This window comes from Homarus americanus, unplaced genomic scaffold (assembly GCF_018991925.1).
Source record: "Homarus americanus isolate GMGI-L3 unplaced genomic scaffold, GMGI_Hamer_2.0 scaffold381, whole genome shotgun sequence".
Lineage (NCBI taxonomy): Eukaryota > Metazoa > Arthropoda > Malacostraca > Decapoda > Nephropidae > Homarus > Homarus americanus.
In genome coordinates, this window is record NW_024740788.1 from 17,501 (window position 1) to 40,087 (window position 22,587).

The window sequence follows — 22,587 nt, forward strand, 5'->3', positions numbered from 1 at the left end:
AAACAGCAAGAGTCAGTCACAAGAGAGCAACAGTCAGTAGCAAGAGTCAGTCATCAGGACAGCAACAGTCAGTCATCAAAACAGCAAGTCAGTCACAAGAGAGCAACAGTCAGTAGCAAGAGTCAGTCATCAGGACAGCAACAGTCAGTCATCAAAACAGCAAGAGTCAGTCAGAAGAGAGCAACAGTCAGTAGCAAGTCAGTCATCAGGACAGCAGAGTCAGTCATCAAAACAGCAAGAGTCAGTCACGAGGCAACAGTCAGTAGCAAGGAGTCAGTCATCAGGACAGCAAGCCAGTCATCAGGACAACAAGTCAGTCATCAGGACAACAATTAATGAGAGTCAGTCATCAGGACAGCAAGCCGGTCATCAGGACAACAAGTCAGTCATCAAGACAGCCAACAACCCAGTCATTCGTAAGGACAACAGTTAGTCATCAGGACCCAGCAAGCCAGTCATCAGGACGAAAGTCAGTCATCAAGGAATAGCAACAATCAGTAGCGAGTCAGTCATCAGGACGGCAAGGTCAGTCATCAAGACAGCAAGAGTCCAGTCATCAAGACAACAACAGTCAGTCATCAAGACGTAACAGTCGGTCATCAAGACAACAACGGTCAGTCATCAAGACAACAGCAACAGTCAGTCATCGAACCAGCAACAGTCGATCATCAGACGGGCAACAGTCAGTCATCAGGACAGCAACAGTCAGTCATCAGGACAGCAACAGTTAGTCATCAGGACAGCAAGCCAGTCATCAGGACAACAAGTCAGTCATCAAGACAGCAACAGTCAGTCATCAGGACAGCAACAGTTGGTCATCAGGACAGCAAGCCAGTCATCAGGACAGGAAGTCAGTCATCAAGACAACAGTCATTCATCAAGGATAACGTTGTAGTCATCAGGACAACAAGCCAGTCATCCAGGACAGGAAGTCAGTCATCAAGATAGCAACAATCAGTGGCAAGAGTCAGTCATCAGGACAGCAAGGTCAGTCATCAAGACAACGAGAGTCAGTCATCCAAGACAACAACAGTCAGTCATCAAGACAGCAACAGTCAGTCATCAAGACAACAACGGTCAGTCATCAGACAGCAACGATTCAGTCATCAAGACAGCAACAGTCAGTCATCAAGACAGCAACAGTCAGTCATCAAGACAGCAACAGTCAGTCATCAAGACAGCAACAGTCAGTCATCAAGACAGCAACAGTCAGTCATCAGGACAGCAACAGTTAGTCATCAGGACAGCAAGCCAGTCATCAGGACAGGAAGTCAGTCATCAAGATAGCAACAATCAGTAGCAAGAGTCAGTCATCAGGACAGCAAGAGTCAGTCATCAAGACAACAAGAGTCAGTCATCAAGACAACAACAGTCAGTCATCAAGACAGCAACAGTCAGTCATCAAGACAGCAAGAGTCAGTCATCAAGACAGCAACAGTCAGTCATCAAGACAGCAACAGTCAGTCATCAAGACAGCAACAGTCAGTCATCAAGACAGCCACTTACGTAATAGGGACCACGTTCTTCTTCCTGCCGCAGCGTGTGGTAAAAATATAACCCTCGATGGCGATGAAGAGAAACTGGCAGCAGGTGATGATGTTTCCACTGCTGGGCTCATCCCTGTAAATAACGCATTACTGTATTATTAGCATCTCTCACTACACTAAGGCAAGTTAACATACACAAGCCAACCAACAACAAGTGCTGGACAACTGAAACTAAAGACTTAACTTACTTTTATTTCATTTCTTAATAGTCCACCATAGTTTCACAGTCTGTGAGGTTACATATTTATTTTATTTATTAGTATAATGTTTATTTATTCCTCACATTTGCTGGTACATCGTGCCTTTCCAAAATTTGCGGGAGTTAAGTTCTCAAAATGGCCGCGAATTGCCAAATCCGCGAATAACATTTGCTTTTTATTCACTGACCGGAAGAGGGAGGGGTTACATATTTACTTGTGTGCAAAGAAATGTATATTCCCTTTATGTGTTTGCCCTTAGGACAATTATTTCTTTTACCCGAAGTGTACATACTCTATATGTGTGTATATGTGTGTTTGTGTGTGTGTGTGTGTGTGTGTGTGTGTAAACACACGCACAAAACACATACAGTAAGATCTCATATTTTGCGTTTTTGAATTTTGCGAGCACTACCTAATGTAACCAAGTCTTATATTTGGAGTAAAACACAGTGAGTTTTGGGAGATCCTGCCAGCCGAACGCTGGCCACAGTTTTGAATGATGTCACAACCCAACCGTCACGCCATCCGACCGACCCCCCGGGCTGTTATTGTACACGTTTTTTGTTGGTGCTACCACCTGTCGAGTCAAGATAATGGCCTCTACTGGGGGTCCTACTGGTACTGGTGGGGGTGGGACAGACCCACCTAAGCAGCCAAATAAGGAAAAGGAGAACTGGGACTATCATAAGGGAGTTAAGTTTGCCAAGTACTCGATGCAGGAAAGCACAATCAGGTCAATAAAGGTAAAGAAAGATGAGATAAAGAAGTCTTTAGGAGTGGCAAAGAAGTTCTTTGGTGGAAATGTTGGTGCGTCAAATAGAGTTGTGCATGAATCCTCTGAGAAAACCAGGCTGATAGCTATGACAGAATATTTTTTGAGCAAGTGGCTTGTCCACCGTGTGACAGAAAATGCAAGTGTTGATGGATCACAAATTCGAGACCAAGGCCCGATCTTTTATGCTGCAATATGTCGCAAGAAAAACACAAATAATCCCCCTCAATTTGGTGCTTCTGTTGGCTGGCTGGCAAACTTTAAGAGACGCTGTGGTGTGAAATATGCACTGTACCGCGGAGAAGTTTCCTCTGCAGACGAGGTGGCCGCAAGTTCATTCCCAGAGATAGCAAAGCAACTTGTAGAAGAAGGCAGATACTCGTTGGATCAAATTTCTCGTTGGATCAAATTTATAAATGTGATGAAACTGTTCTACTGGAAGCAATTTCCCCGTACTACTTTTATATCAGAGGATGACAAACAGGCACGTGGGGTTAAGAAGACCGACTCACTGCTTTACTAACACAGATGCATCAGGTCAGCATAAGATGAAGCCCTTAGTTATCTACCAATCAAAGAAGCCTCGTGCCTACCACAATTTTGACGCGAAATATTTCCCATGAGTGGTTTGACGAGTGTTTTGTGCCCGACTCTCGACGTAACTGCCGGAACTTGAATTTATATTTTAAAGTGCTTCTATTTATGGACAATGCTCCTGGCCATGCCCGGTTGGCAGACACCCTAATGTTCAGGTGGTGTTCCTGCCCCCCCCCAACACAACCTCCTTACTGCAACCACTTGATCAAGAAATAATTACCAACGTGAAGTTGCTTTACTATAAGGCAGTTTATGACAGAATGAGGAAAGCCACAGACTCTCAAGATGAAGTGAACGAACTCAACAACACTAATGATAGCGATGTGGAAGACGATCCTGCTTCAGTCTCTGGCAACTCCCCCACCTTGAAGCAAGACCCTGCTAGCAACTCCTGTAGTAACATCACTCAACAGAATGTGCTCTCTGTCAAGCAATTCTGGAAGCAATTTCATATTCGAAGTGCTGTTAACCACATGGTAGCCGCATGGAACAAAATCACATTGGCAACCATTAAACATGCTTGGAAACCCCTCTTCCCACACCCGAGTAATGCAAGGTCGGCTGTGCAGCGTCGGGCGGATTTATTAGAAGCTGCGGTAGAAAGTGCAAGGAGCGTCCCAGCAGCTGGTTTCCGTGAAGTGGATGCAGAACGGATCGACGAGATGCTTAAGGGGAATAATGAAGAAATGATGGATGATGTGGCCGAGTCATCTGACGAGGCAGGTGAAGGCGACGCTGAAGAGAAATGCAAGATCACAGCCAGCAAGTTGTCTCTGATACTGAACACTTGTTCGAACCTTCAAGAACTGGTTGATGAGTTGTCGGAGAATGAGCGTGCATCACTGGTGAGCAAAGTGGAGGCCATCACTAACACATTTATGCCAAGATACCAGCGAAAGATAAACTAACGCCAGCAGTCACTAATCACGCGGTACCTCACACCACGCCGACTCGTTAGTGATGCACTCCAGAACATACTGTAGATGTTGGAGAAGAGGTGAAGGAGGAAACACAGGACTTGCCAGATATTACCACAGAGGACTTCCTAGGATTTGAACCAGGAGAGCCGGGGAGGTGGCTCCAACTAGCCTACCCATCTACAGCCTCAGATATCCAACATCACCCAAGCTCATCAAGTTTGGGCTAACTGGTAAGTGCTACTGTATTTTTTAAGTGTTTATACATTGTTTAATAATGATTTATCTTTATCTGCTGAATTTGTATCATCTGGAGGTTATAAATGGGTATAATGGCCCCTGTCTTATCAACAGAAGTATTATATAAATAGGTTCATTACATTTGATTTAAATACTGATTCACCCCCTGTAACTTTCCACTTGCCATGAGTTGTCATGCTCATATCACGTGAATGGTAGCCTCCTTTGGGTGCGGCCCATTTGACTATATGTCAGCACATGGGTCAGCTCGGAATAAGCCGGCACCCACGGCAGTCACACTCATAACCTCACATCGAACGGACGTGATTAAACGGTCTATTTACATAGCCGCCGTCCTCTCCCATCACACTCATAAATGGTGGAAGTTACGGTTGATCTACACTCAGGAATTATATAAACAATACTTATTAATAAAAGCAGAAACTACAATTGGGTTTCGCTACTCTTACCCAATATAATATATGTCTAGGCCCATATGCTTTGTGGCTAGAACATGGGAAAATCAGAGGTTGATGTAGTGTGGCCAGTCTATGTTGTTATTTTTACCTTTAGTTTATGTACAGTCATGCGCCGGTTAACGTCCTATATACGTTCTTGGAAACGTGACGTTAACCGAAATGGACGTTGTCCGATTATCACATAAACTTTTCATTTATACTTATGTGTATGTGGAATACTATATATGTACATATACACTTTTACTGTTAAATCACTACTGTACTGTAATGTGATACAGGTGATTAATTTTTATCTCTTGTGCAAAATACATGACGTTTATATTAAAATTATTCATTGTTTTACAAGGATTCCAGCAACGCCGAGCAGATGGGGAAGAGGGAGGGAGCGAGCAAGGGGGCGTGGGGGGAGGGGAGGTAGTACGTTTGACAGTTGGCACAGGTCCAGGTCTAACGCGTGTATATTTATCAGTTCTTAAGTGACTAAGCTTCTCTCTTATAAAAAGCCAGTGAAATGACCTGGGTGAATATAATTAACATAGCTGGGATTCTTGTAACATACTGATTAATTTGAATATAAACATGCTATAATTTGCACTAGACTAAACAATTTTAGTACCGTAATCAAATTAGTACATGTGCACTCCAGCTTTGCACTAAGGTCATTTACAGTATTTCTTTTGCATTTCTTTTAGTATGGTGTGTGCATGTAAATGTATGAAAATAAATGAAGAAATTTATGTAAATCTATCCAAAAATACAGTAGAAATTTTTTATATAAAATGTACTTCAGTATTGTACACTAATGATCTACACTTTTTATATCTTGAGCAAAATATATGACGCTTATATTCAAATTAATCTCTGTCTTGCAAGGATTTCAGCAATGCAAATTATATTATCCTAACTTTAGTCTGAGATATTATATAAAATAAACAAAGAAATCACCAATCTTTTGTCTGGGAGGGAGGGGGCGGGAGGTGAGGTGACAGAATGTCTGCCGTTTGTTTGTTTATTTATTTGAGATAAGATTTGACAGTTGGCGCTGAAGGCCTGCCTGCGTGTTTATTTATCATTGCTTAAGAGTGACTAAGCTCTTCTCATAATTTTCCACCCAAACGACCTGGGTGAATATAACTTACATTGGAGGGATTCTTGTAAGATAGTAATTTATTTGAATGTTTTTTTTTTCAATTTAAATTTTAATTGTTTATTCCTTGATGGAGGAAGCGGGATCCTAGTGCTGTCACTTGGTACCCCTGTACCATAACACCAGAAGCAACTGGCCAGTGTCACAAGTATATACAATCATCCCTTGGTTATCGCGCCTAATTGGGACCCCGCCGATAACGAAAGTACAGAACCTACGGGATTTATTCTAATTGGTTCATTTACCCAAGACCCAACCCCAAGTTTCCCATTTAACGACCATTTAGACCCACTAAATATATATATAATGTTATGGTAAATATCATAAACACACATGGGCATGGCTAGGTTTATTACAGTGATGAAAAGGGTACGCTTAATACTGTAGTCCACAAAACATGTAGCTATGCTTTTTTATTTGGTCCCCCGTCATACAGTCCGTTTTCTCTAACATCAGGACGCCTGAGTCCTCCGATTTCTCTCTTAATCTTAGAGTGCACCAGAGACTTTACTATTTTTAGTAATGCCACAGAATTTGAAATGTCTGATTACAGCAAATGTGTTATTGTCAATTTGTAGGTGAAAGATTTTATCCTCAATAGATGTAGGTTAACATTACACCTGGAGGCAAATGCTTAAAAAAAAGCCTAAGGAAGGAAGCATATTCCTTTAACACATAATTATCTGACCAGTATGGGGAGGATCATCGTGTCTCCGTCAGGGGGTCGTGGAGTGGTGGTCCAGCAGGCGTCACTTTTTTTTGGGGGGGGGAGGGGGGGGCCACGGACATATATGCTATCGGACGTTGTTCGGTCGGACGTTAACCGGCGCATGATTGTATTTGCATTTGGCGAATTTGAATCTGGCACAATTTTTCTAGTCTATATTACTCACGAAATACAAGATCTTCCTGTACAAATAAATAATAATGGGAAAATCTTCTCACAAATAATCAGCTATTTTTTTATTAAAAATGTTGAGTCTACCCTTAAGTCCACTCCGTGCTTTGTTATTAATAAAGCACGAAGTGGACTTGAGGGGAGACTCAACATTTTAATAAATTTCTTTCTGATTAATTGTGAGAAGATTTTCCCATTATTATTTATCTGTATGTGTGTGTGTGTGTGTGTCTACAAACACACACACACACACACATATTTACAATACAGGTACAGGTGCTCCTATACTTAAGAACATTCAACTTACAAACTTTCAGAGATACAAACATCATCACTGAGGGGGGTTACCTCCCAGAACAGGTGTTTAATGTGGATGAGACTGGATTATTTTGAAAAAAATTCCAGATAGAACAAACATTACCTTAGAGGAGAAGAGTGAGCCAGGTTTTAAGGCTGTATTAAAGGGCATAGCTGTACTAAATACCCATAATATTTTCATTTTTTACAATATGTTTGGTATCTACAGGAGTAAAGTTGGACTTACAAACAAGCTTCAGGAACGTAACTCGTTCGTAAGTAGAGGAGCACCTGTACTATAATGTACTATAGTAATTATACTATGCTGTACTATACTATACTATAATGCACTATACTGTACTGTATTGAACTATACTGAATATGCTATACTGTACTGCACTTTACTGTACTATACTGTAATGCACTACAGTGGTCCCTCGGTTAACGAGCACAATCCGTTCCAGCAGGTTGCTCGTTAACCGAAAAACTCGTTAACCGAAACCATTGTTTCAATGGATTTTTTGGGTAATTGGTTCCAGCTCACCGAAAATTGCCTAAATTCAACAAAAAAGGTAGAAAAGTTCACTTACTTTGAGGTGTGTATGTAGAAGGCTCCTGGATGATGATGATGATGATGATGATGATGATGATGATGATGATGATGATGATGATGATGATGATGATGATGATGATGATGGGAATTAGAATGGGGGTGGAGGAGAAGGGAGAAGAGAAGGCATTGGGGTGGAAGAGAAGTCACCCTATGGCACCATTTCACCCATAAAATTTTAGTTCTCTTGGTGTAATTCACGATTATTTTCTTTAAATCAACACTGCACTGCATTATATATTGTCAATATGTAAAATAAATTTCAAAATGACCAATAATTTGCTTGGAAACACAGAAAAAAAACGTTTAGTTGAAGAGAGTCTCAAGCAAGATGTTACCTCCACTGAAAACAGAGAGAGACTAACGCCTGTCTGGTGTGTTAACAGGCTGGATGGCACGCCAGAAACTAGTTTCTTTACCTTCAATTATGTTCAGTAATTGTTAAAATGACTAAAAAAGTTAATAATAAACTTTTAAAATTATTGAATAGTATAAACTTTTTGATATTTACTAAAATAGTAAGGAATTTAAGCCCTAAAACCGATTACTGTATTGGCGGACTAATACTACAGCTGGTGGACCGCCAAATGCAAGCGAAAACATGTTCAGGGCAGCTCGTAAAAAACTCGTTAATCGAGGGATTGCTCGTTAACCGAAGTTAAGAATCTTATGGAAGGTAAATCGTTAACCAAAATCTCGTTAACTGAGGCGCTCGTTGTAATGCACTATACTGTACTGCACTATACTGTACTACACTATATTGTACTATACTGTACTGCACTATACTTTACTGCACTATACTGCACTATATTGTAATATACTGTACTGCCCTATACTGCACTGTACTGCATTATACTGTACTGTTCTATACTGTACTGTACTATACTGTACTATACTATATTGTCCTATACTGTACTGTACTATATTACACTGTACTTTACTGCACTATACTGTACTGTATTATACTGCACTGTACTATACTGCACTGTATTATACTGTACTATACTGTACTGTACTATATTATACTCTACTGCACTATATTGTGCTGCACTATACTGTACTGTACTATACTGTACTGTACTGTTATATACAATAATGTATTATACTGCACTGTACTATAGGGGGCAGTGAAATTTTGCTCAAAGCTGCACTCTTCAGGCATTGTTCCTTATACATATCTAAGACTCCATGCCAAATTTGAAGCTGATATGTCGAGGTTTAGTCTGCCGCATTTTCTACTGAAATTTTTAAATTTACCTACAGTACTAGCCAAACAGCCGCTGTGGCGGTGCAATGTTCTGTTCAGTGTTTATCAACTTTTTTTTCATATCTCTTATTTCATTTAAGTTGTCTTGTTGCAGATGAGTATGGTGCTATGTCTATATTGATTATCAGCCTTTTCTCATTTCATTTCTCAATGTTGTGTTACTGTACTGTAATGTAGGGGAGACCTGGGTAAGTTGGCGCACTTGAAATTAGAACAAGAATGTAGGCAAAAAGCTGCATTTCAGGTAGAAATGAAAGAGTTGTTTGATATCTGTAGCTGTTATTGTCCCCTTGCCTCCTGTCAGGATGTGAGGTGCATAGTTAAGGAGTGTGACGGATATCACCTGGCATGTAATTGTGTTATAAAAGTTCCCAAACGTGAGGTGCAGTTTCTCCTTGACCAGCGAGGTGATAGGAAGATGAAGATTGCAGGGGTTGACATGAAAGTGACGAAGATGTGGGACAGAGTGACGGCAAGAGAGAAGCATGATGCGGACAGAGTTAGGAGACAGCTTGAGCAAAAACATAGATATCTGGTAGCTGGAGATATTCCTTATGTTGAGGATAATTCAGATGATTCAAGAGATATTCCTCTCGTCAATACTGATGCTGATTTTGTCCCTGATCCAAGGGCTCTGACAGACACCAGTTCACAGAACCGGACAAGACTCCCTACACTGGCTGCCGCTTGTGACCGATACTTGATTAGTGATTATGCTGGAGCTGCCATTGCTACTGCCACCTTAACTGACTATGGCATTATCACAAAGGATGACAAGAGTCAGGTTATTGGACCACATAAGCTGCGGGATGCGAGACAAAAATACCGATTTAAGAGGCAAGAAATTGAGATGGCTAGTTTAGATAATTTGACGTCACTCTATTTTGATGGTAAGAAGACCGCCACTCGTGTGATGATAAAGAATGAGAAGACCGAGAAATGGAGTTCGAGGATGATGGTGAAAGATCATTATGTCATCATGGTTGAGCCTGGCAATGAATATCTCACACATGTGACTCCCAAGACTGGACACGGAAAGCAGATTGCCAAAACTATTCACGAGTTTCTGGTGGAGAAAAATCTAACCCAGCAGCCCATTGTGTGTGTTGGTTGTGATGGAACCAATGTAAATGTAGGATCAGAAAATGGAGTCATTCATCATCTTGAAATGTTACTTGGTCACCCGCTCCATTATTTCATATGTCAGCTTCACGGAAATGAGCTGCCTTTCCGCGCAGTTTTTTATCACTATGATGGTAAACCAAGTGGTCCTGAGCATTGGCGTGGTCCCATTGGAAAGCAGATCAAGGAGTCTTTGTCTGAGCTTCCAGTTGTCGCCTTCCAGCCAGTCAGTTTCCCTGATTTCCCTGTGTTTAATGATGAAGTGGAGAAAGATCTGTCCTGGGATCAGAAATACCTGTATAGGATTTGTAAAGGAGTTATCACAGGTGTTGTTGAAGATGACTTGGCTGCTATTGAGCCAGGTCCTCCCTGTGTGTCAAGGTGGAACACCTTATGGAGTAGAATCCTCAGGCTGTATGTAGCAACATCAAGACCCAGCCATGAGTTGAAAAGAATTGTCATTACAATAATAAAGTTCAGTGCTCCAATGTGGTTTTACATCAAGATACACCCTTACGTAACACACGGCTCAAGGAACGTATTCCAGTCCCTGCTATATATGAAACACCTGAATAGTGAGGAGGAGACGATAGTGAAGAAGGCTGTCCAGAGAAATGCATACTTCGCCCACACAGATCAACTTCTTCTTGGTATGTGTGCAGATGAGGACATGACTGTTAGAGAAAAAGCTGTCTCAATGATAAGAAAAATTAGAGAGGAGAATCAGCAAAAGGAAGAATGCACTGGCAGATCTGAAGAGGAGGAGGAAGATTCTGATGCTGCTGTTGACGAGAATTTGTTAAACTATACTGATGAGGAGGGTAAAGATGGAGATGGGAATGAGGATGTGCCTCCTGTAGTCAACATGAGAAAGGTGGTGACTCCGAAACTAAAGTGGCAAGCAAAAAACTATCATTCCATGATTAACTGGAGGAATGAACTCAAGACTGAGCCTCCTTACATTGCTTCTCTGTCAAATCTACAGGTTAATGACATTCTTGAGACACCATTAGTGGTGCCCAAGTGGCCAAACAGCACTCAGGCGGTCGAGAGAGGCATAAAAGTGATGACTGAAGCTTGCACTGAAGTGACGGGATACGAATCGAGAGATGGATATATTAGGCAAAGATTATTGTCTAGGAAAATGATGCCAAGGTTCCGCACAAAAATGAATTTCAATATGAACTTGTAATGATTTTCTATACGGTGTACCTGTAAAATAACATGTGAATTAAATCGATGTCACCCATGTAAAATTTATCATTATCCTGGAAAACATTAAATGACACCTAATTTTTGGTATACACTAAAAGTTGACAAAAAGTCGTTCGCGATGCGGCAGGGTAAGTATGCATGAAATGGCATGAAATTTTGCACAGGTGTTTGTTACAGCCATACAAACGATGCCTGAAAAGTGCAGCCTGCAACTCAAATAAAAGTGTTTTTTCCCTGCCCCCTATGTACTACCCCTACAGTGTGTATATATATATATATATATATATATATATATATATATATATATATATATATATATATATATATATATATATATATATATATATATATATAATATATATATAATATATATGTATATATATATATTGTAAGGGCAGAAACGATCCTCCGGCTAGTTACCGCTGCTAACTCGCTCGTTTGCTGGTGCAGACGACACTTGGGGTGGTTGGACGGAGGTGATAACGGCAGCAACCCTCTCCGCCGCGGGCAGATTCAACCCAGCCGCCATACCGTCAGTATCTAGCTACCCTGCTGTCCGTCAAATTCTGGCTGTGATCTCATCATAGGTCCTGGACTCGTGGGCTGTGTTCCCAGACCTTCACCTATCAACTGCCAACTCTCTGGTCATCTACCACTACCGCATACCACGACCATCAGTTCATCACATTCCGTCGGTGCCCCGGTGTTCTCCTGCCTTTTCAAGACGTTGCTGAGTGTGGAGCGAAGTGGACGCTTCCCTGCCCTGAGTGTGCATCACCGCGTTCCAGAACCTTCCCCCAGGGCCACTGCGTAGGAAATATTTGTTCATTGTTTGATTCCATTAATTGCTGACTCCCCTTTATTGTTCGATTCTATCAATTGTTGACTCCATTTAATTGTTTGATTCCATTAATTGCTGACTCCCCTTTATTGTTCGATTCTTATTGTTCGATTCTATTATTTGTTTGATTCCTTTAATTGTTGCTTCCATTAATTGTTTGACTCCCGTAATTATTTGATGATTGTTGAGTGGTGTCAGAGTTTTGTGATATATTTTTATAGTAAAGAGATGCCAATCTCTAACGGTTGTTTGTTATTCCTCGGAAAACCATGGTCCTTGACTTTCCTTTATTAAGATCCTGATTAGCCTGGTAAGGGATTTCTATCCCTAAGTCCTAGGACTTCACAGCCGTGTTTCTCACTTTTCATCTTTTTTCATTATTGTACTTCTTTATTACTATTATTATTAATATTCATTTATTATTACAGTATTATTGTTATTATTATTATTATTATTATTATTATTATTATTATTATTATTATTATTATTAATTTTATTTATTTATTTTTATTATTATTATTGTTATCATTATTATTTTATTTTTGTGTATTTTTTTGATAAATTTTATTTACTATGAATAATTATTACTGTATTATTATAATTATAATTACAGGTTGTACCTCTCTAGTCCGGCAACCTCGGGACCTGACCGGCCGGACCATGGAAATTCACCCTTTTCCTGGATAGATAGTGACTTGTGCTTATGCCTGGAAGCACTAGCACCAATTTCTCTGCATCATGGTCTCTTTGAAGACATATTGAAGGGTTAAATGTCGTATAGTAGCTTCTCAAATTTCGCGAGTTTTTAATTCAACGTATTTTATTGGAACACACAAAAAAATAATAATAAAAATTTTGACGGCGGAAACTTGAATTTCGAAGGGTTTGAACGGCCCACCAACGTCCAGACGACGGGCATAATCGTGTAAACAGCGTCATTTCTCTTATGTACAAAAGATTCATTTTTGTTTATTTCTGAATGTCTTTTTTATTGAATTAATGTTTATGTGTGCAAAATGAGCAATACAATTCATTAATAATACGTGGAATATTAAAACACACGAGGAAATGACGCAGCATTGTTTTCGTTGATTACAAAACCAGTGACTGACTGGTTCTACATATAAAACTGAAGAAAATAAGACTGGTTGTAGCTGTAGTAAAATTAATATGATTGTTTTAAGTAATGTTATTTAATGTTAATAAATGGAACAATAGAAGTAGTTAACGATAATGGTAAAGAAAAAAGAGAGATCGCGTATGTAAGTGCGCACACGTGAAAACATATCGTCATTACTTTACATAAGATTATGAAAGCAACACTTATTTACTGTTCATATATATTTTAGTTAATGTTTCTGAATTTGTTTTTATTGAATTAATGTTTGTGTGTGCAAAATTAACAATACAATTTATTAATAATACATGGAATATTAGAGGAGACGAGACGGCTGCCGGCATTGTTTATGTTAAAGCTTACGAAACCAGTGACTGATTGGTTCTAAATATAAAACTGAAGAAAATAAGACCCTGAGTTTAGCTGTAGTAAAATTAATGTAAAATAATTAATATGGTTGTTTGAAGTACCTGTAATGTTATTTAATGTTAATAAAAGGAACAATATAAGTAGCTAACCATAAATGGTAAAAGAAAATGTGAGACTGCGCATATGTAAGTGTGCACATGTGAAAACATATCGTCATTACTCTACATAAGAATATGAAAGCAACACTTATTTACTGCTCATATATATTGAAGGGTTAAATGTTGTACCCTGTATAGACAAGCAAAGAGAGAGAGAGAGAGCAGTGGAACTGCCTGATGTAAACAAACCTTAATTTCTCGCGGCTTTGTTGTTGTTGTTTTTTTACGGGGATTAGCCCACCCGGGCATAGGTCACTGACCCACATTGGGGCCTGAGGGGCAAAAATTTAATACTCCTGTAATAATAATAATAATTCAGAAAAAAAAATAAAATAAAACAAAATAAATAAAAGGCTGCCTATCTACCTACGGTGTTGGACAAACTAAAATCGTTCCGGACCACAGAATGCCGGACTAGAGAGATACATCCTGTATTATTACATTTTAGCCCCCAGGCCCCAAAGTGGGTCACTGACCTGTGCTCGGGTGGTCTAATCCCTATTAAAAAAATAAATAAAAAAATAAAAAGAATAAAAAAAAATGCTCACAAAAAACTTTCGGTTTTCAGAATTTCGAATAAAGGGTTGTCAACCTGAGTACTGTATACTGTACTGTAGTGCACTATACAGTTAACGAGCGCCCCGGTTAACGAGATTTCGGTTAACGAGTTACCTCCCATAAGATTCTTAAATTCGGTTAACGAGCAACCCCTCGGTTAACGAGTTTCTTACGAGCCGACCTCAACAAGTTTTGGCTTGCACTGGGCGGTCAACCAGCTGTAGTATTAGTCCGCCAATACAGTAATCGGTTCTAGGGCTTAAATTCCTTACTATTTTAGTAAATATCAAGAAGTTTATACTATTCAATAATTTTAAAAGTTTAATATTCAATTTTTTAGTCATTTTAACAATTATTGAACATAATTGAAGGTAAAGTGACTAGTTTAATGCGCGGCATCCAGCCTCTTAACACAGCAAACAGGTGTTAGTCTCTCTCTGTTTTCACTGGAGGTAACATCTTGCTTGAGACTCTCTTCAAGTAAATGCTTTTTTTCTGTGTTTCCAAGCAAATTATTGGTCATTTTGAAATTTATTTTACATATTGACAATATATAGCGCAGTGCAGTGTTATTTTAAAGAAAATATTCTTTATTTACAACAAGTATAACTTTAAAAAGCACATGTTGACAGTGTTTGAATCCAGCATGGGGCCTAAGAGATCAAGAAAAGCGATTTCAATCCAAACCAAGCAGGAAATCATAAAAAACATGAACAAGGCATTAGAACAAATGCGCTATGCAAAGAATATGGCATGTCGACATCAACTGTGTCGACAATTCTTGCACAGAAAGACAAATTTAAAGAAAAGAAAGTGAGACACAAATCTACAAGAGTGTTTAAAAGTAGATCCCTAATCGCAGAAACTGAGAGGTTACTTATCATCTGGATTAGGGAAAAACAGATGAAAGGTGATTCAGTTTCTACTAAATTCATTTGTGAAAGAGCCAGGGAGATTTACGAACATTTAAAGACAGATCAACCTGGTTCTTAAGGCACAGAATTTGAAGATTTTCGGGCCAGCAAAGGCTGCTTCGAAAAATTTAAGAAAAGAAGTGACATTTTCAGTGTTGTTAGGCATGGTGAAGCTGCTAGTGCTGATAAGGAAGGGCAGCAAAGTTTTTAGATGAATTTAAAAAACTGATGGAAGAAGAAAATTATCTTCCACAGTAAGTGTTCAATGTGGACGAAACTGGGCTGTTCTGGAAAGACCATCTCACTCTATTGCTTGGTGCCAATGCTTCAGGGGATTTCCGACTGAAGCCTATGTTTGTCTACCACTCTGAAAACCCCAGGGTGTTCAAGCAACAGAAAGTGGTAAGAACAAAGCTTGGAGTTTATTGGAAGTCCAACCGTAAGGCATGGGTGACAAGACAGCTCTTTAATGAATGGGCTGTTGAGGTGTTTTGCCCTTCTGTCAAGAGCTACTTAACCACCAATAAACTCCCTTTAAAGGCTCTTCTCCTCATGGATAATGCTCCTGGTCATGACCCTGAACTTGCCAGAAATTTGGAGTATCAATTTGACTTTGTGAAAGTGTTGTTTTTGCCTCCAAACACTACATCAATCATACAGCCAATGGACCAGAATGTGATCAGCAACTTCAAGAAGTTGTACATGAAGAAAATGTTTAGGAGGTGTCATCAGGCAACTTCCAATGATCCTGAACTAACACTGAAACAGTTCTGGAAGACACAATTCAACATCCTGGAGGCTGTAAAATTGATTGTGTCATCATGGCAAGAAGTCTCCACTAGATCCCTCAATTCTTCATGGAAAGCACTGTGGCCATCAGTAGTCCATGATTTTGAGGGATTTGAGGAAGAAACAGAGTTGGACCAGGAGATTGTGTCCATTGGTCAGTCATTGGGCCTTGAAATGGAGGAGGATGTGGAAGAGCTTGTGATGTCTCATGAGGAGGAACTTACTCCTGATGACTTGAAGGAACTGGATGAGATGTTACGGGTAGAGGCTGACAGTGGTGAGGAGGAAATTGAAAGTGATGACCATATGTCAGCTAAACAGTAGAAAGATGTGATTTACCACTGGGAGAAGTTCAGGGAACTGGCTTCAAAGCACCCAGATGTGGAAAAAACTGAACTAACTTTGTGTCATGTTGAGGACTCAGTGGTCTCCTTCTTTAAACATAAGTTAATGGTGAGGAGGACAGATGCCCCACAGACCACAATTGACACTTTCTTCAGTAAAAGGCAGAGGGAACAAGATGCTAGCCCTCAGCCTTCCACTTCAAGGAGAGAGGATGATGCTAGCCCTCAGCCTTCCACTTCAAGAAGGAGAGAGGATGTTCCTGCTGGAGAATCTGTCAGTCCAGAGGTTCCTGACATTTTCATGGAAGGTGACTCACCTCCCAAGAAGCAGTAAAATGTTTCTCCTCCACCTCCACCTCCTTCTCTTCTCCCGTCTCCTCCTCCACCTCCCACTTCAAATTCACATCATCATCATCCAAGAGCCTTCTACATACACACCTCAAAGTAAGTGAACTTTTCTACCTTTTTTGTTGAATTTAGGCAATTTTCGGTGAGCTGGAACCAATTACCCAAAAAACCATTGAAACAATGGTTTCGGTTAACGAGATTTTCGGTTAACGAGCAACCTGCTGGAACGGATTGTGCTCGTGAACCGAGGGACCACTGTACTGTACTGCACTATACTGGGAAGAGGGGGGAAGCTGGAGGTGGGGTATTTTGATTAACAAATAGTGTTTGGGTGAATTATATTTTTTTTATTTATTGAAGATATTTGTTTTAGTTCATAAAATTCATACAAATTACCCGGCCAGAATATAATTTACATTGCTGGAATTCTTACAATTTGATGATCATTTTGAATATAAACATCATAGATTTGGTATTAGACATACAAATTTTAGATCTAATGTAAATATTTTGTTTATTCAGAGCAAATATGTTATCTTTGTGCAAAATATATGACATGTATATTCAAATATTCCTGGTCTTGCAAGGAATCCAGCAATGTCAATTATATTATCCTAACTTTAGTTTGAGGTATTATTTATTACTATACCTTAAAATCTAGTGTTTTCCCCCAAACATTTCTCAGAGAGGGAGGAGCCAGCGAGTGTGAGAAGAGGGGGGGAGGAGTTGAGTCCATTATTTGAATGGACATTAACTTGGCGACTGTATTTCTCTATTTCTCTTAAATCTTAATTGTGTGCGTACCATCATAAAATTAAGATGTTATTTTTACTAGAACATAGGTATTGTGTCGGGAAAAAGTGGAGTTTGGGGGTCGGCCCGGTCTCTATTTCAATTAATCCCATATGTTATGTTGTTCACTTTACGCGTTTCTCGCTTTACGCGGGCCTCCGTGGGTTCAATTGACCGCACACTGTACTGTACTATACTATACTGCACTATACTGTACTGCACTGCACTATACTGTACTATACTATACTATACTGTACTATACAGTACTGTACTAATTAACTGTTTCAAATCAATTCAATACTGTACTGTACTGCACTATACTGTACTGTACTGCACTATACTGTACTGTACTGCACTATACTGTACTGCACTGTACTGTACTGTACTATACTGTACTGTACTGCACTATACTGTACTGCACTATACTGTACTGTACTGCACTATACTGTACTACTGTATACTGTATAGTGCACTATACTGTACTGTACTACTGTATACTGTACTGCACTATACTGTACTATACTGTACTATACAGTACTGCACTATACTGTACTGCACTATACTGTACTGTACTGCACTATACTGTACTGTACTATACTGTACTGCACTATACTGTACTGCACTATACTGTACTGCACTATACTGTACTGCACTATACTGTACTGTACTGCACTATACTGTATTACTGTATACTGTACAATAGTGCACTATACTGTACTGCACTGCACTATACTGTACTGCACTATACTGTACTGCACTATACTGTACTGCACTATACTGTACTGCATATATACTGTACTATGCCTGCACTATACTGTGCTATACTGTACTGTACTGCACTATACTGTACTGCACTATACTGTACTGTACTGCACTATACTGTGCTACTGTATACTGTACTGTACTGCACTATACTGTACTACACTGTACACACTATACTGTACTATACTGTACTGTACTATACTGTACTGCACTATACTGTACTGCACTATACTGTACTGTACTATACTGTACTGCACTACTGTATACTGTACTGTACTATACTGTGCTGCACTGCACTATACTGTACTGCACTGCACTATACTGTACTGCACTATACTGTACTGTACTGCTATACTGTATACTGTACTGTACTGCACTATACTGTACTGTACTGCACTATACTGTACTACAGTACTCTGGAAGACGGTCGTTCATCACCAAGACTCAGATGGCCACAACAGCCTCAACTTACTTGATTAAAAGCTCGAGGAAGATAACGTTGGAACAGCAGCCAATAAACACAAAGAATATTGGCAGTACGGCCTCCATGATGATCAGGTGTGTCCGGGTAAATCAACTCTGAAAAAAGAAAAGGAACATCACTGAGATATAACACAACCATTATGGCTACAGTGGAACTGGGGACAGTTTGGAGGAAGTACGGTACAGGTACTGTACGGGCAATGGCCGTTATACAGCAGCGTTAATGACCTCAAAAAGCCATCGCTAAGTGATCGATCGTATATTGATTTTAATAACTTATTGGGAAAAATAAGTTCCATTCCTGAGCCCCTGAAGAGCCCTAATAAGTTTTATATCCTGCCGCTGTAATGATTAAATAATGTCTAAATAATTCACATAATTTATAAACAGACAAAAACAATAAATTTAGCCAAAATAACGATTATTTTTATACCTTACAAGATAATTATGTACTGTACTGTACTTGTAAAGTAATACAGTAAGTTGTGATCCATCAGCTGTCACTACAATTAATTACAGGTAGACTAATGATATGTTCTTCATTTTGTTTTAACTATGTTACATGCACAGTACAATCTTTCATACACAATGTGCACAAAATAAAGTACATATTATGTGTGTGGGACAAAAAGAGCAGAGTAGACACAGGTATTAATAATCGTTCATACAGAATATAAAAAAATAACAGGAAATAATAAAGTCATGAATATAAAAGGAATAAAAAAAATTACATTCCCGGGAATAAAGGTCATAACGCCAACACCATACTTACCTAGTAAAGTCGTTATGGGAATTTAAAAAATGGCACAAATTATTAGAATTCCCATTATGTCCCGAGTGCAATTCCTGAATTTGCCAGATCCTGATACTGTACAGGTGATATACCAGGTAGAGTACAGTACACTCCCTACAGTGTTTAATGAACTCTTAATTATCACAGGTCACTCCACAGTGAACGTTACATTTGGAGAACACTTATTGAACAACTCACAGTTATATTGTCAAAAGTAAGCAATAAAAACAAATGGTTCTTACAAGTGTAACACTGGAGAGTCAATCTCCCCCGTACACATACATTAATCTCACCTCTACATTACTCGACACACTACAAACTGCAGATTAACCGAGGAATGAATGCAGAGTTGAAGTCGGGTCCCGTGTCTGTCTCTCCCAGACATTCAACGGCTCTTGTTCTCCCCTGCCGACCCTGTGTGTGTGGTGACCATACTGTGGGACTACACCCTATCACCGTGCTACTGGGATCTACCGGCCAGCTTCATTTGTACAGAGTATCAGTGCATGTGAGTACGGTGATCCCTCGGTTAGCTTAACGCCTCGATTAACGAATTACCTTCCATAAGATTCTTCACTTTGGTTAACGAATTCCTTACAAATTTTTCCAAACATGTTTTCGCCTGCTCACCAGCTGTAGTATTAGTCAGCCAATACAGTAATCGGTTTTAGGGCTTAAATTCGTTACCATTTGAGTAAATACAGTGGTATGCTATAACGAATCTAATTGGTTCTAGAACCTCATTCGTTATAGGATTAAACCGTCCCCAGCCCCCAAATACAACCACTTATCACTGAAAATTTTCTGAGGAAAATGTAAAAAATAATGGTATTTTATCTTACCTTAGTGTTGTTCAGCATGCAGGTACCCCTAAACACTGGCACATCACTATCACTTCCACTGGGAGTCTTGGCTTTAAGGTCCTCAAACAATTGTTTGGCCTTCTCACAAATTATAGCTTCACTAATGTTACCACCTGCCATTTCTTTCTCCTTTATCCACACTTAAGAGTAAATTTTCCATCTCTTCAATCACATTACACCTTGCTTTGCTAAGTCTTGATTCCTTAGCCACTTGCACAGTTTTTAACTCCTCTTTATTCTTCAAAATCGTACATATACCCTGTAGTCGATTTAGCCATCCCATATTCATCACTAAGTTTTGCAATGCTTGTTCCATTCTCACTGCTTTATGATTTCTTTCTTAGTTTCAAGGGTTATTAGCTTTCTCACTTGCTTTGGATGATTCATTGTTACAATTGTATGCTTGTATAACAAAATAGTTATACAAATAACACGAATTTCCACATCAGAAGACGAAATTTCAACAATAACAGTGGTGCACTGGTTACACAATGAGACAAAAATGGCGCCTGACGCTCTTTTTGTGAGCCGCTGTACAACAATATTCATGCGCCAGACAAAATAGTCCCATATTCATCCGCGTTCGTTGTAGGAGTTGCGTTTGTTATAGCATTCTCAATTTTATAGGTAAAACAGTTCGTTATAGGAATATTCGTAGTAGGATCCGTTCGTTATAGCATACCCCACTGTATCAAGAAGGTTGCACTATTCAATAATTTTCCAAGTCTTATATTAAAGTTTTTAGTCATTTTAACAATTCCTTAACATAATTGAAGTACAGGGAACTAGTTTTTAGTGCGCCAAACTACTTAACTCCCCCGGAATGGGGTCACTTTGTGTCTCTGCTCAGTGGAGGAAGCATCTTATTTGACTCTCTCTTGAACATAAACTATTTTACATTTTTACAGTACAATTATTGGTCATTCTGAAGTTTATTTTACATATTGACAATATATAATGCAGTGCAGTGTTGATTTAAAGAAAATAATCTTGAATTACACCAAGTGAACTCAAATTTTAGAAATGGCGGCATGGGTGACTCTCTTCCACCCCAATGCCTTCTCTCTTCTCCCTTCTCCTCCACCCCTATTCTAATTCCCATCATCATCATCAACCAGGAGCCTTCTACATACACACCTCAAAGTAAGTGTACAGTACTGCATTTATTCTTAGTTTGTATGTAATTTTCGGTGCGCTGGAACCAATAACCCAATATCCCAATGAAACAATGGCCTGTTAACGAACGACCTTCTGGAACAAATTGTGTTCAAGTAACCGAGGGACCACTGTATTAATATTCACCCTTATTATTTTGATGATTCATAACTTGTTTGTTAGGGGTAATAGCCATATAGGTACATGTATTTAGTGATAGCTTCATATTATTAATTTTATATAAAAACACTTGCATATTTTTACCTTCCTATTATTTATACTGTGTTGAGTGTTGTCATGTCAACTGTGTTAGTGTTGTCAAATATTCAATTAAACCACCAAAGTAAATTGTGAATAAAGTTACAGCAGAATATAATAACTGCCAGAGTTGAAAATACAAACAAAATGGTTTTTGTTATACAATTAGGCATAAGTATTACTAGGTATCATAATTAAATAATTTCCCCCAAGACACTTAACTGGTTGAGAAAACTTTTATAATTTTAAGATTAAAGGAAACTGTGAAGGAACTTTAACATTCACCTTGTCTACTGCTTAACACAAGATATACTACAACATACCACAGTCACATTATATCTATCTTTTTATTTAAAATTTATATCATTTTTAAAAGTTAGATAAGGAACATTACTGTGCTGCTGCCCCCTGAGACACTTTGGCATCATTCACTTGAGTAAGTTTGATATAACTGGCTCAGTCAAGGAACACAGTACAGTACTTCATATAACTGGCTCAGTCAAGGAACACAGTACAGTACTTCATATAACTGGCTCAGTCAAGGAACACAGTACAGTACTTCATATAACTGGCTCAGTCAAGGAACACAGTACAGTACTTCATATAACTGGCTCAGTCAAGGAACACAGTACAATACTTCATATAACTGGCTCAGTCAAGGAACACAGTACAATACTTCATATAAATGGCTCAGTCAAGAAACACTGTATAAGCTTATTCAGCCCTTACTAGCTC

General features: G+C 39.1%; 1 protein-coding gene across 1 annotated transcript in view; it reads right to left on the reverse strand.

Annotated features, from left to right (window-relative positions):
* Positions 1-18,883, reverse strand: part of LOC121875532 (UDP-xylose and UDP-N-acetylglucosamine transporter-like) — a 24,767-nt gene extending 5,884 nt beyond the window's left edge. The window contains exons 1-2 of the mRNA XM_042380113.1: positions 18,773-18,883; positions 1,507-1,620 (exon numbers count right to left, since the gene is read on the reverse strand). Coding sequence (XP_042236047.1) covers positions 1,507-1,620; positions 18,773-18,849 — 191 coding nt within the window. The 5' untranslated portion in view covers positions 18,850-18,883. The remainder of the gene's footprint in view (positions 1-1,506; positions 1,621-18,772) is intronic.
* Between the last annotated feature and the right edge of the window lie 3,704 nt (positions 18,884-22,587).